General features: G+C 37.3%; 1 protein-coding gene across 1 annotated transcript; it reads left to right on the top strand.

The window, feature by feature from the left end:
* Positions 1-247: 247 nt before the first annotated feature.
* LOC120772928 lies at positions 248-15,223 on the top strand. The gene is made up of 12 exons (XM_040101828.1): positions 248-515; positions 8,231-9,314; positions 9,366-9,518; positions 11,134-11,288; positions 11,353-11,844; positions 11,906-12,002; positions 12,071-12,174; positions 12,227-12,305; positions 12,383-12,473; positions 13,722-13,860; positions 13,937-14,061; positions 14,125-15,223. Exons 1-12 carry the CDS (start codon positions 436-438, stop codon positions 14,463-14,465), a joined length of 2,940 nt encoding a protein of 979 aa, XP_039957762.1. The 5' UTR covers positions 248-435; the 3' UTR covers positions 14,466-15,223.
* The last annotated feature ends 156 nt before the right edge of the window (positions 15,224-15,379 follow it).

Genomic DNA, 15,379 nt, shown 5'->3' with positions numbered 1-15,379 from the left:
TTAACTTATCAGCTTTATATTTATATAGGTCATAGAAGGGTTGTACTTAACCTCAATGTCAGACGAGCGAATAAGTCATTGTCAGTAGGTTATAAAATTCAAGAATATGAATAAATGCTTCTGGCAACTACCCAACTTAGTTCCAAACTATCCATATATTTCTTGTTTATTCTAAATTGATGTGCTTGACTTTTCCAGTTTTACAGAATTTTTTTTATCCATTTTGGTTTTTGTAGAAGACTGGTCGTTCATGGTTGGATTTACATATACGCTCGACTGGGAACGAAAAGTTACGTTTATTAGCTCTAAAAACACTGCAAGGACTGCAGAACTGATTTGGAGGACTTTAAATTAACGGCATTACTATTTACTCACTGACACGTCAACCATCAAATTTGACCCGGATTCATTCATTTGTTAAGAGCCTCGGCTGGGATGGCCTTCTACGAATTTTGTGTTTTTGATTTCGACTCATACTTGGAGCTACATTCGCCCGATTTTTGGATAGTTTCGAGGTAATATTCATAAATTTTTATATCGTCCCCAGTAATGATGTGTTTCATGTATGTATATAGAGTCTGCGGCTATGTGGTATCTTTTTTGCGACCTTACTCAACATCGTTTTTGCAAAAGATTTAGGTATTTCGATGCGAGTTTAGCATTCTCACGTTTCATACCCAAAACATTGACCAAAATGTGTTGAGTCGATTTATGAAATATATTGAGATCCTCTGCAATCTTACTGATACCAATACGTCGGTTTTATCGCGAACATAAAGTACGATATGGTTCTACTAATTTAGAATTTTTTTTTTCAATTCGGTTGTGTGCAAAGTTTAAACGAACTATTTCGAGTAGAATTCGATAAGATGGTAGGTTACACTCAATTTACAAATGATGTAATTCTTGATTTCAATCGGAATGAGTTCTACATGGTTTAAACCATCGTTAAATATTTGGTAGTTTTTTAACAAACTTTTCCGTAATAGAGGCACACTTGAAGATTTGCAACGGGATTTTCAATAAGGACGCTAAAAAAATAGAGCGATAGGGACGGCAAATGACGCCATACCGAAATTCGGAGTCAGTGGCCAAAGAAGCGCCCGTAGTTTCGAGAATATTGCTGCCGCTAGCGCATCAATTGAGGAAGTCTCTCACACGTCGTTCTCAAGCGTTGGCCATCTCTGCGACGTCGTTGTGGCGAATTTTGCGAAAAGATCTTGGCCTACATCCTTACAAGATCAAACTGACGCAAGAACTCAAGCCGCTTGACCACCAGAATCGTCGTATGTTCGTGAATTAGGCTAAACAACAACTTAAAAATGATCCTGATTTTCATCGAAAAATCATCTTCAGTGATGAGGCTAATTTCTGACTGAATGGTTTCGTCAATAAGCAAAATATACGTTATTGGTCAGGCAGCAATCCACACGTACTCCATGAGTCAACATTGCATCTCGAAAAAAATTACGGTTTGGTGCGGTTTATGGGCCGTTGGCGTCATTGGGCCCTACTTCTTCCGTGATGATTAAGACTGGCACGTTACTGTGAATGCTAATCGCTACCGCTCAATGATAACCGAATATTGTTGGCCCAAATTGGATGACATGTACTTGGGCGATTTGTGGCCCAACAGAACGGTGCCAAAAGCCTAACGGCGAATGTCACAATCGATTTATTGAAAACCAAGTTTGGTGAATGTTTGATCTCACGAAATCTCCTTCCTGTGTCTATTTCCTGTAGTGCTACGTCAAGTCTAAGGGTTATGCCAACAAGCCAGCGACAATTGGTGAACTTCGTAAGAATATCGAACGAGAAATTGCAACAGTATTGGCTGATTTATGCTTGAAAACCGTCAAAAATTGGGTTTAGCGTCTGTACTTCTGCAAGCGTTCCCGTGGTGGCCAAACCGTTTTTGTTTCATTTGCAGCTCTCTTTTTGCAAAACCCGTTATATTTGCCGAAAAAGTGGAATCCAATGATAGAATATATGTAACAAGGATAACAAGGATATAGTTATAAAAAACAAGTTGGTCTTGATTTTTTCTGCTAATGTAATGTAACGGAAAGAGCCATATAAAAAGCTTATAACTTGCCAACTTTAACCTTGATATATCAAAACAACATTCACTTCGAATATATATTTGAAAGCATCCGAAAAGCGATCAATATGTAGATACCATAAATAGTTTTTTAGGTTATAGTGTTTAATACACTTTAATATAGTACTATATAAGTATTATGCACTTAGATGCTATTAACCGTAAGCAGTATAAAAATTATAATTCCCACTACAGTGTCCATGAAAACTTCAAATTATTATGCAATAAAAACATTACCTTTTCATATTAACTGTATATTCAGTTCTTCAATACTGTAAGATTATAGCACAGTAACGCATCTGAGGTGACGTGAGTATCACGCTTTTAAAAGTTTCGGTACTCTATTAAAAAATTGATGAAATATTAAATCGGTGAGTCCGATTTTTTTTTTTAAAGAAGCACAAGTTTAACTAAAAGGTGTTTTTTTGTTTTTGTTAATAAACTCCAGTGAAGTGATGGGGCGATTATTATAACTGTCTACTTAAGGGATTTGAAGTAAAAAACAAACGCCCAGAAACCCTATATTAAACGATGAAGTTTTAGTTATGCACCTGTAATTTAATCTGGCTAGTAAAATTGTCAAATAATGAAGCTGTGGTTGTTCCCAAATTTTTCCAGCAGCTTCATTTTCAATTTATAGTTCTTAAAATGGGAAGGTGTTGGACTGAAAGGCTTCCACGACTTGAAGTTTTCATATTAACTACAAACTGAGGTTCTAAAAAACATATTTTAGTCGATGGGGCTAAGAAATTAAAAACAATTTACAAGTAGTATGAAGAACCCAGTTTGGGAATACACAGTACACAATTATTGTTGCTAATCAACGTAGAGGCAGGTCTTATTTGGGTAAGAACAGAAAAGAATTTGGTTTCTCTTAGTGTTGCCCGCTGAAAAGAGCCTCTGGAAAGACGTAACGCTTTGACTGGAGTCTGGAACACAAAATGGTTGGTAGTTATTAGAAGAGAAAGGAATAGTAGGAGATCAAGACTCGCACGATACGAATACGAATACTTATCCAATGATTCGATTTAATAAAACCTATCCGAGGCTGTTTGCATTATTTAACATTATTTTATGCATATTGTTATCTTCTATATTCTTTGCAGCTTTGTGATAATTCCCACAAAAAAATCTCTAGAAAGTTTCAAACACCACCTCAAAATGCTTACGCTTACTTTGGAGCGCTTAATACGCGCTCTCACTGTGACCTGCCAGCTATTCTGCATAGCACCGATACCAAAAACGAGACAACGAAAATTGAATCGACTACGCCACCTCCATTACGTCCACGCTTCAATTATACTAATATACGTTTACGTTTTCAGCTGGAATTTTATTGCAAACATTGACCCATCGCATATAACACTTCATACAATATTTCGCTCGAGCGAAATCGTCGTGGATAATCTCATATGTACATTTTGTGTGTTCAACACCTTTTATTCGGCATCTAGTTATCGTGAGATAATCCAAAAGTTTTTACAAATCTTCAAGGATTTAAAAGCGCTTGAACTGCAGCAGCAGCCTCCTAAGTATAATATTTTGTCAGTGCTTTACAAGGAATTGTGCCTTTTCACTGCGGTTATTTCAGTTCTGATCATAATCCCTCCAGGTTATATTTTCGTTAAAATGGATTATAAACTAAATATATTTTTGCGCTTCTTTGGTTCTTACCATCTACCGAATATCTTAGTATTCCTTAAATTGGGTCAATATTGGTTAGCTCTACGTTTCACATATCTACTTTATAAACGTATAAACGAAACGCTCCTACAACGCATAAATCATCTAGATTTGCATAGCTCACCGGGAAGGCATGAAGTCATCATGAATGCCGGATCGTATTCTTGGTATAAGCGCGAGTTTCCTAGAACACATTGGGATAATTGTGAGATTTTGGAGCGGCTACGTCGGTTATACTCAGATTTGGATAAGCTTTTGGTGCAAGTGGTCAATTTTTTTGATGCAATTCTGTTGCTCAACTTTCTAGGATCGGTGTTTGGGTTTACAATGAATTTATTTGAACTATATAAAAACCTTGAAGCACCACAATGGGACAGACTGCTATGGCATTTTCTCTATGTCGTACGGGTGCTCATCATTCTGTTGGTAAATAATGCGGTTACAAATGAGGTAGTTCGTGTGAAATTCATTACATGGAAACTTGCAAGTTTTTTCCCTTTTCACATAGAAATCTCGTACAGCATTTGTGCTTAATGGGCTCTATATTACATCGAAAGAGATGGAGCATGCGGTAAAACGTTTTCTTCTACATCTGATGATACGTAAGCCCGTAGAAAAAGTCTGTGGAATAGTTGAATTGAACTTAATGCTATTTACAGGGGTAAGTAGTCGTAGTCGTAAAAATAATATGCCTTATAGAATCTGATGAAATTCGGCCTGGACTGACAACAAAGTGCATATTTTCATACAATTCTTTATAATCGCCTTCAAAAATGATTTTTTATGTGCCAATACGAGTATAGAAATTAATTAAATTTTCCGTATACAGCCTATAATACTCGGCTGGGGTGGCCTTCAGTGCCTTCGCGAATTTTAGTGCTTTCGGTTTCGCCTAGGTTTTGGAGTGGCATTCGTTAGATTGTTGGACAGCTTCGAAGGTTGGACCAATCGTGGAAAATTCTTTTTATCGATTCGGTTTGCGCGCAGTTTAAATTGTTCAGCCCGACATATTTGATAGGCTGGTAAATCAGGAATATAGGAAATGCTTTCTCAAAGTAAGTTCTTCTTCTTCTTTATTGGCGTAGATACAGCTTGCGCGGTTATAGCCGAGTTTACAACAGCACGCCTTCCTTCATTTTCTCTGTTTGGCGCCAATTCTAGATTCCAAGTGTAGCCAGGTCCTTTTCCACCTGGTCTTTCCAACGGATTGAAGATCTTCCTCTTCCTCTACTTCTCCCGGGGGGTTTTGCATCAAATACTTTCAGAGCTGGATTGTTTTCGTTCATTCGGACGACATGACCAGCGTAGCCGCCGTCTCTTAATTCGCTGAACTATGTCAATGTCGTCGTATATCTCATACAGCTCATCGTACTATAAATCATTCGCAGAACTTTTCTCTCGAAAACTCGTAACGCCGACTCATCAGATGTTGCCATCGTCCATGCCTTTGCACCATACATATAGCAGGACGGGGATGATGAGTGACTTGTAGAGTTAGGTCGAGAAAGGTCTTTACTTTTCAATTGCCTACTCAGTACGAAGTGGCCCCTGTGGGCAAGAGTTATTCTTTGTTAAATTTCAAGGCTGACGTTGTTGTTGGTGTTAATGCTGGTTCAAAGATAGACGAAACTATTTACGACTTCGAAGTTATGACTATTAACAGTGATGTGGGAGCCAAGACGCCAGCACGACCACTGTTTGTTTGATGACAGAATATGTTTTGTCTTGCCCTCGTTCACTACCAGACCCATTTGCTTCACTTCCTTCTCCAGTCTAGAGAGAGCAGGACTGAGGCTAACTTAAGCTATGGCACTCTTTCACCACATAAACAATAATATATTTTATTTTTACGATGACCTGGCAGCTTTTAGGTAGAAAAAGTATTTTGGTTTTAATCTAGAATTGTGTAGTTCTTTGAAGAAGGCAGATGACTGTCGCCAGCCATGATTCGCTCTATTGATTTAAAATTACTCATACCACACGTATTGCGCTATATTGGTGTACAAGTATAACACGTATTTTACTACTTTATATTAAATAAAGCCGAATATATATGTGCATATATAATTACATAAAAAACTGAAATCTTACATTTATTTCAGATTTTAAACATCGTAAGCCAATATATTACATTTCTCATACAAATTGATTTGAGCAAGGATCCATCGAAGTTACAAAAGATGATCGGCAAAAAGAATTAAAATAAATATTTTACCAATCCAAAAAATATTTATGAATACTTCAGTATAATTAAATACAATTGAGTACCTAATTGCCCAACATTTAATTATACATTACGGCTTCTAATTAGCAATTTTCTGAATATACTATATAAGTGCTTTTGTATGTGCGCACATCTGTATTAAAATTAATGTGTTTTGCTCGAAAGTGCTTGGCGTACTACATTTACTAGTAAATCATTTTGCCTTAAGTCGTCCTCAAAGGTATTTAATTGGCTATCAACAGCCAAGCGTCACGGTTCAACAGTAAACTATAGAAGTGATTAAAAAAATTGTAAAGAAAACGTAGTCAGTGTCAAAAAATTTTGAAGTGCTTATGTTAGGTACTAAATTTTTTTCAAATATTTCTATAATATATAAATAGTGGACACGTTATTAATATTCCTGTCGGGGATCAACGACTTTTTCCGAACTCAACTGTTATACAATTTTTCACATTTTCACTATACAGAGTAGTTTCTTCATCCATCGACTACATGTAACTTCAAAACTAAGAGAGGTATTTCTATATAAAAAGTTAAAACCATAGTGATAGTTCTGCCGGTGTACAACGACTTATACTCGAGCATACATTGTACTTTTTAAATTCTTCAATATACAAAGTAGTTTTTTCATCCAACGCTTACCAGTAAAACAAAGAGATATATTAAGTGTGTTATACGAAGCTGGTCCGATAAGTACTTAGCCGCACCGCTCGATGGCGCCAGTATCGCGGCCTGTTATATGTACATTCTCATAGTCAAAAAATCCAACCGGACCGCGGTTTTTTCTGATAGCACGGATTTTAGGAAAAAATAAGAGCTATGCCGATAGGCGATTCGATACTTCTTTTAGAAAGGAAAGAGCGCTCAGATGCTGTACTCGTTGACTCTTCTTTTTCTATGCTTATCAGCGACAAAGAAACTGTGGAGTTCACCCGAGAAACATGCTCCATAGAAGGCGAAGACTGCCTTAGAGTTTGGAAATATGTTGGCCATCGCTTTCTACATCGAATAGCTGGAGAAGTACAAATCGGTTATAGAAATTGCAGAAAAAATAGTAGCATTTTGCGAAGAATAAAGTTTGTTTTCATGATAACGCAGCGCACATTCGCCGTCACCGTGGTCAAATAAGTTTCAAAGTTCTACACAATCTCCCGTGTTCTTCAGAGTTGGTGACTTCTTTTTCTTTCTAAACATGTAACAGTTTGAAGGCCTCCAGAAAAAGTTGTTTTCAAAGGTCTTTAAGAAATTTGAGCATTGATGGGTTAAGTGAGTTGGGATAAAACGAAACTAAGTTGAGAAAAAAATCGACGTTTTTCCAAAATTTTCATTATTTAACGGACTTTTCAATAAGGGCGCTACAAAACAAAACGGTTTGGGATATCAGTTAAATTCTTTATTCCTGTACTGGGCCATTTCGTGAGATAACACGTTCACCAAACTTGGTTATCAATAAATCGGTTGTGACATTCGCTGTGTCGCTTGTGACGCTGTCCTGTTGGAGCCACATATCGTCCAAGTCCAAATCATTCCCATTACAGTAACATGCCGGTCTTAATCATCACGGAAGAAGTACGGCCCAATGACGCCGCCGGCCCATAAACCGCACTAAACGGTAATTTTTTCGGGATGCAATGGTGACGCATGGAGTTCGTGTGGATTGCTGTCTGACCAATAACGCATATTTTGCTTATTGACGAAGCCATTCAGCCAGATATGAGGCTCATCGCTGAATATGATTTTTCGATGAAAACTCGGATCATTTTCAAGTTGTTGCTCAAGTTGTGGTTGGGTCAAGCGGCTTCAGTTCTTGCATCAATTTGATCTTATATTATTATTTCGCAGAATTTGCCACAACGACGGCACAGAGATGCCCAACGTTTGAGAACGTTTTGGGTCTTCCTCAATTGATGCGCTAGCGACAGCTATATTCTCGACACTACGGGCACTTCTTTATCGCTCTGGCGAGTGAACATTTTGTACTTTGCCTGTGGATTCATATTTTTCAATTAGACGCTCAATTGTTGTTCTGACTGGACGATTACTAAAGATAAATGTCAAAAGAGCGGGAAAAATATGACGTCGTTTGCTGTCCCTATCGGTCTACTTTTATAGCGTTTCTATCGAAAAATCCGTTATTTGTAGGCTAAGTACTTATTGAAACACTGCCTTTAATGGTTTGTGTAACAAATTCTCCTCGTATTATACCCTCTTATTCTCTTTAGCGTCATGTCAACAACAGTTGGTTTGAAGAAACGCCTAATTAAACAGCACAACGGGCTCTTAACCTGCTTCGAGGAGCCATTTTTTGGTCTCATCTGTAAACTCTACATTCTTTGTCAATTATTTGCTGCAGCACCGATATTGGATACTCCACACCGTAACCGTCGTGCATTACGTTGCGTACATTACGTTTGGTGTTCCGTTGTCTTACTGTACATTTCTGTGGTGAATTTTCACTTTATAAATCGGATATATGAACCATTGGTTACCATCGTTAAAATATTTTTCTCAACTGAACTCATTAACAATCCATTAATCGTTGCCTCAATCGTATTGAGTATGTATTATAACAGGGAAGAATACCGTAACATACCATATGAGCTGCTCCGAATATTTAAGGTCTACAGAAACTTGCAACCAAAGCTAAGCACTAGAAGCGCAATTTTTCGTGTGCTCCATAAGGAACTGCTGATAATGGTGGGTGCTGTAAGCAGTGTTATATTATTTTGCTTCCTAGTGGATTACCTACGCTCGGAACCGTTTTTCATTGAATACATACTCATTGCAAGCGTATTCAGTTTATCCAATATACTCATCACTTTCAATATCACGCAATTTTGGTTGGCACTTCGTGTTGTATACCAACTCTATCGGGGTTTCAATGAGATTATAGAGCAACGCCTAAAACGTTTTAGTTTTATAAATACAGAAACATGTGAGCTAAACAGTAAAGAGGTCTATTATGTCTATACCACTGAGATCTTATGGTATCAGCGTGAATTTCTAAGCTTACGCAAGGAAGCAGTAAACGGTTATGAAATTTTAGATACGATACGTAGTATATACTTCGATTTGGACACCATAATGACACGATTGACTAAAGTATTTGGAATTACGATGTTGCTGAATTTTTTCGGCTCAGTGCTGAGTCTTTCCGTCCAATCCTTTGCTGTGTTTAAGTTTTTTGATACGGAAAATTTTTTGGGAGATATTTTAGTAGAGGTACAGAATCGAGTGCTGTGGTTTTTCATACATCTTGCGCGCATACTGCTGATTTTAGTAACTAATAATGCCATCATAGAAGCGGTGAGACCATATTTTGTGTATTATTTAGTCTAAATGTCTTTGTTTTAATAGAAGTGTCGTACGTCATTTGTACTAAATCAACTACATATAACCTCGAAAGAAATGGAACGTGCAATCAATCGCTTTTTACTGAAGCTAATGGTTCATCAGTCTCCGGCGCTACTCTGTGGAATTGTGGAACTTGATTTATTGGTGCTTTGTGGTGTAAGTATATATGTATATAGTAATTACTATATGTTAAAATATTACCATAACTTGAAAGAAACTATAGTAATACAAATCGTCTTCAAAATAGACACTTTTTGAGTCTTTATTTTATCTATTTTTTGATTCAGTTGTTATAGGCTTCGGCAGGGATGAACTTCGGTGCCTTTAGCAAAAGATTTTTAATGGCTTTGAGGACACATTACGTGTTCCTTGACACGGTTTTTTTTTAGTTGCGAAAACAGAAAAAAAATCTTTCTATCGAAAACTCGTAACGCCGACACATCAGATGTTGTCATCGTCTACGCTTCTGCACCAAATAGCAGGATGGGAATAATGAGTGACTTATAGAGTTTGGCCTTTGTTCGTCGAAGTAGGACTTTACTTCTCAATTTCATACTTAGCCCGAAATAGCATCTGTTGGCAAGAGCTATTCTGCGTTGAGTTTTGAGGCTGACGTTGTTGTTAATATCTACGCTCGGGCTGGTCCTTCTCGATCCCGACGAAGCTTTTGGTCTCTACTCAACGTAATTTGTGAACCTAAAACATTAATCAAAATGTATTGAGCCGCTATCTTTCTAACGATTTCTCGATCTGAATACTTTGTGCCACTCAAATTCTTGTATTCCTGATAAAGTTGGCTTTGCTCCAACATTGGTTGGATCCATCTATTTTCCAATCATATACTATGCTTCCGATCTGTTTAAATAAGCAATCCGACCACAGCCCAGCTTTTTAACAGACGCTGTTGTGCATATTTTTTATGGTTAGCGACATAAACGTTTTGTTTCAAAAAAGTGGTCAATATCTCTATATAAAACTTATGCGTTTTTGTAAATTTGGTGGACTTTCTTTTCTACTTCTCTGCATGCATTGGTAAAAATATTAAATATCTTAATAATATCATGTGGTAGTATTACATTCTGCAAAAGGAGATATAACTGAGAAGTCCGAAACCTCAATTAAGGCGAGGGATCAGAGTAATTCAAAGTTTACTTCCGGTTTACTGGTTTCCACCCGAATTCCTCTAATTTCTCCTTACTAATATTACGTTAATAAATAAAATTGATGTATAAAAGATTTAATCTTGATCTTAATATCTCAATTTTGAACAGATTGTTGGCGCTGTGACCAACTACTTCATATTTCTCGTACAAATTGATTTGGGCACTACAACAATATCGGATCTCAATATCACAGATACACCAAAAAACAGTATATAAATCATAATATTTAATGCAAATAAAAAAATAATATATATAATATATTTTATGCTCTTGTATATAAAATGTATATAGTATCTAAGTATAACATTAAAAATAATGCCTTCACCAGACTATCTTAATGTAATCTAAATGTAAAAGCTTTCATTACACAAAGAGATTTCAATTACATTGTAATGGAAGGCTCTGCAAAACAAAGGAAAAAATATATGCGAGTGGTCCGCATACTATTTGTATAAATACGACATGAGCTCATTCTCGCTTAGTTGGTGGACTCCAACGAATAAACGTAGCATTTATAGTTCTGCGGTCATTCATTACATATCATGTTGCGCCGTTGCACATTGTCACGTAAATCTGTTTACCAAATATTAAAGTTTTCCTTTGTAAAGTGCTGGCATGGATTGGTTAACTGCTATTTGTATTCGCGCAAAGCAGGTGCCTGTATCGCAGAGAGGATGCACGATTTCGGCACCGATCTCGGTGAAGAAACCGGTATACTGGCTATAAGTTTGATAGCAAATCGTAGACTACATGCACTTGAGCGGTAAGTAATTAATGCTCGAATCGTAACTCCTGATTATATTCGGTACTATAGAGCTTTTCTGCAGTTTTCTCTGGGTTGCCATAGTGCTCGCATCCATATTCGCCGCCTTACGTTTAAGTGGCGTTCAAGTGAGACGTTACTTACATTCGCCGACTGTCATCTCAGTGGATCGAGATTATCGCGGTTGGCATGGTCCATTGCCAGCGGTAACGCTTTGCTATTACGATCATATAGATTCATTCAAAGCGAATGAGTATATACAGGATAACTGGAATATTTCCATTGTGGATAATGATTATTTCTACTTCATGGATTTTCTCTATGCAGTGGTTAATGCGACGGCTAGCAATTATGCTGATCTAGCGCGTTTCGCCGAAGACGAACGTTTCGATAATGTGGATCTGGCGGAGGTGGTGCATGCGATCGATAAACCTTTCGAACAAACTTTGACTAGCTTTGATAAGAAGAATTCAACAATACAAATACGACCAGTTATGACAGAGCGTGGTTACTGTTATGCAATAAACTCACCTATGTCGGAAATCTTAGCTGGGAGGTAAGCTACAATTAAAGTTAAAAAATGTTTTAATTCGTAAATTATTTGTTCGCAAATTTAGAAATATTGAGTATAAAGACGTTGTACAACCGCTTACCTGTGAGTATGGCAAGCAGTCGTGCTTCATCAAAATGGACTTGTACGAAAGTACGGGCACGGTATGTACTCGTATAACATATAGCTTTGTTCATTTGAAGCCTTGATTTTTTTGTTTTCTTTGTACAAGGTCGATATCCATTCACCTTTTGAGGTTTCCGCAAGCGATGCGAACATCATAGCCTTACACAAATCGGATGAGATTACCGCTTCCTTCAAAGTGCTAGAAACGGTGTAAGTAAACTGTACCAAATTTTCGAAAAGTTGACTTAAACTCTACTTGTAGCGCATCGAATAATTTGCGTGATCTACAAGTGGATCAAAGAAAGTGTGTGTTTTACGACGAAGAGACATCGCAACTAAAGGTGATCTCATAAATCGATTATAAACTATATACGTTCAGATATCACTTCAATTTTTGGGCTTAAAACAATATTTACAGGTTTATAGCAAAACTCTATGTTTAGTGCGTTGTCGCGCTGTTATGGCTCTGGAAATGTGTAACTGTGTACCGTTCTTCTATGCTTTTGTGGGTATGTTATATATTATAAAGATATATCGCGGACGTGGCTGTGGATGAGGGGTGGCTGCAGTTGATTAACCACAATGTGTTTTAAAATGATCTAGCTTTTGCAATCCCTATCAAATTAATCTATATAAAGAGAATGTTTAAAACTCGAAGTATTAAAGATGTAAAGCCCAACCATTCTTATTAATATATTCGCAATAGAGTATCGGTGTAAAATTATATATTATATAATTATATATATGTATACATAACTGCACTCCGGACTACATCACTGCCTGTTGAGGTCTCCCATCGAACACCTGTATAGTTAGACCCGTATGCTCCCAGTTAAGGAGCATAATGAACACCTCTCCAAGCAATTTCCGCTGGGGTGCTTTCGCAGAAATTATCGCTACAATCACCTGCTTGTAGCGAAACTATGTCCTAGGAGCATCAAGTGGTCTTTCCTCAATTACGTTGACGACATAAAACTATACGCAGGCCAGACTTCGGACGCAACAAACTTCAGACATGCACTGACCACCATTCCAGCGGAGCACCTTAACACTTTCACCGACTCCCTCTCAGTAAATGACGTACTTGGAGTCAAACCACCATTCATTGAAGACGAAGAGCTTGAGTTGCCGCGAGAACCGAGAGTGACCCTTGCGCAACTTCATTCTGGAAACTGTAGCAGGTTAAACTCCTACTTATCCAGGATCGACCCTGACATATCAAACATATGCCCAGTGTGTAACGAGTCCCCGCATGACACTAACCACCTCTTTACATGCCCTGCTAACCCATCACATTTGACACCCCTCTCCCTATGATCGGACCTCGACGGAACAACAAGTTTCCTGGGCCTACCATTGGATGACCTCGATGATAATTTATCTAATCCTTACCATCCTAACGAAAATTAGGTAACCTTTACAACAACAACAGCAAAATTATATATTATTAACAAACCAATAGGTTTTACATCTCTTAGGAGCGGGAATTTCACTCGACCAACCAGTCCAGAAATTTTGTGTCTATAAGAGTCAAAATTCGAGATGATTGTATATTTCTATGCAGTTTCCAATTATGTCTTTAGTCTTCGGAATTGACCTTTTGTGACATTCGAGCATATGTAGCCGAGGAGATGGGTTGCTTCGTAGTCATTATATCAGTTCTGTGATCGGTTTGAAAGAGTGCAACTTTATAATGTGTCAATAGCGTATTTACGAAAAAAAGATTTAATAAGTTATACATATATTCTATTTTCTAGAGGGTCCCAGTTGTAATCCTGCCGGCTTCGAGTGTCTGCTCGATTTCAAATGGCCCATTTGGGCTTTGCATATTTGCAAGTGTCCAAGTACATGTACAGAAATCGAATACACTGTGCAGACAGTGAAAAAGAGCTATTGGTAAGTCTAAAATATAGTAAGTGTTCTTATAAATCTTGTAGATTTTTAAAACCTATTTACAACTATATACATAAAGGGGCGTTAAAATGAATGATGAAATCGCCACTACAGATGTGGCTACATCCAGCTTCCGTTGGGATGTGATACCACCGAAAGTGCGTATGAGGCGTGATGTCGTCTTTAGTTTTGAAGACTTACTAGGTGCGTGTGAATTAATATTTTTCGTAAAAATTAAATATGAATATTTTATTTATAATTTTTTAGTCTCATTTGGCGGCACTTTGGCGCTGTTCTTCGGTTTTAGTCAAATATCTGTCGTTCGTATTGGCTATGTGCTCACCTATCACGTGATTTTGGCAGTTGTGGAGTTATTACGTAGCTTAAAAAATGTCTGTGGAAAAAGTTTACACAATTTTAAACGGAAGCGAAATGGAAATCAAATTTTACTGGTACAGGAAAAGTCAAAGCCTTCTTTTCGTCTTTTTAAAAAGCATCCGCAGTTGATCGCGATGCATGAGACCTTGTCAAAAGATGATAATGCTAGTGATTATAATGGCCCAACTGATGTTAGTATTGATAAACCCGAATTCGAGTATGTAAACTGAGAGGATATGAAAAGTTGGAGCTCGATCTCGAAGGAAGTTCTTTTGCTTTCGGCGTTGTTATCAAATTCTTGTTATCTTAATTTGTAGTGTTTGTTGCTTCAAGGGCTTTTGAAATTTATGTAACAAATTTTTTACACATAATTGTAGCATCTACGTTATATTTACGTCACAATACTTATTAATAATGGATTATATTTCATTTATTGAGTTCAAAACCACAAATATGTTAAGGCTGCAAATACACTGTGTTTAGCTGCTTTGCTCGCAAATGATACTTATCTATGGTACATTATCTACAAATATATACTATATTATTTATACACTGATTGAAATATTAAACAATTTCATCATAGTTTCTCGATATTTGTTTGTCAATTAAGGCAGGGAAACACCAGTTTACTCCCATTTTGATTCTGAGAAGTACATCTGCTTTCACCTTCATGACTGCCATTTCTGCTTGAAGGACACAATAGCGATGTGGCTGTCTGAGGCAAGAGTTGATTGAGAGCCTCGGACAGAAAACTCCCCCTCCAACCTACCCCTTGAATTTCGATCCATCCTTGAAAAAAGCTTACTGTGTCCGGTTTCTCGCAGTTTGTTAGCTATCTTCGCAGCAATGTCCACAGGTGCTCTATGTAGAATGCTGTGAAGTACTATAGTTGGAGTTGTACGTAGTACATTACTGATGCTAAAGGGAGCATGTTCTAGCTGTTTAGCGATCAAGTGCCTTTCACTAAACAAATGCATCATAGAACAATATTAGCTTAACCACGGTTTCGTAAAGCGAAACTTTCGATTGCATAGACTCGATTATCTTATGGATGGTCCCATTGACCGGCTGTTTTATGTTCTAGAAACATTAGGAGATTATTTTATCTGTTAATTTGATCACAATAATTAACAAATAATATCTA

The sequence above is a fragment of the Bactrocera tryoni genome, chromosome 3 (assembly GCF_016617805.1).
Source record: "Bactrocera tryoni isolate S06 chromosome 3, CSIRO_BtryS06_freeze2, whole genome shotgun sequence".
Classification (NCBI taxonomy): Eukaryota; Metazoa; Arthropoda; class Insecta; order Diptera; family Tephritidae; genus Bactrocera; species Bactrocera tryoni.
This window is presented reverse-complemented; position numbering and strand designations above follow the sequence as displayed.

Bases quoted from the DNA above. Each gene is read 5' to 3' on its own strand.
- LOC120772928 (XM_040101828.1), top strand. From the start codon at position 436: ATGGCCTTCTACGAATTTTGTGTTTTTGATTTCGACTCATACTTGGAG. The intron at 12,474-13,721 runs GTATGTTATATA...TCTATTTTCTAG, and splicing joins GTTCTTCTATGCTTTTGTGG to AGGGTCCCAGTTGTAATCCT. The intron at 13,861-13,936 runs GTAAGTCTAAAA...ATATACATAAAG, and splicing joins ACAGTGAAAAAGAGCTATTG to GGGCGTTAAAATGAATGATG.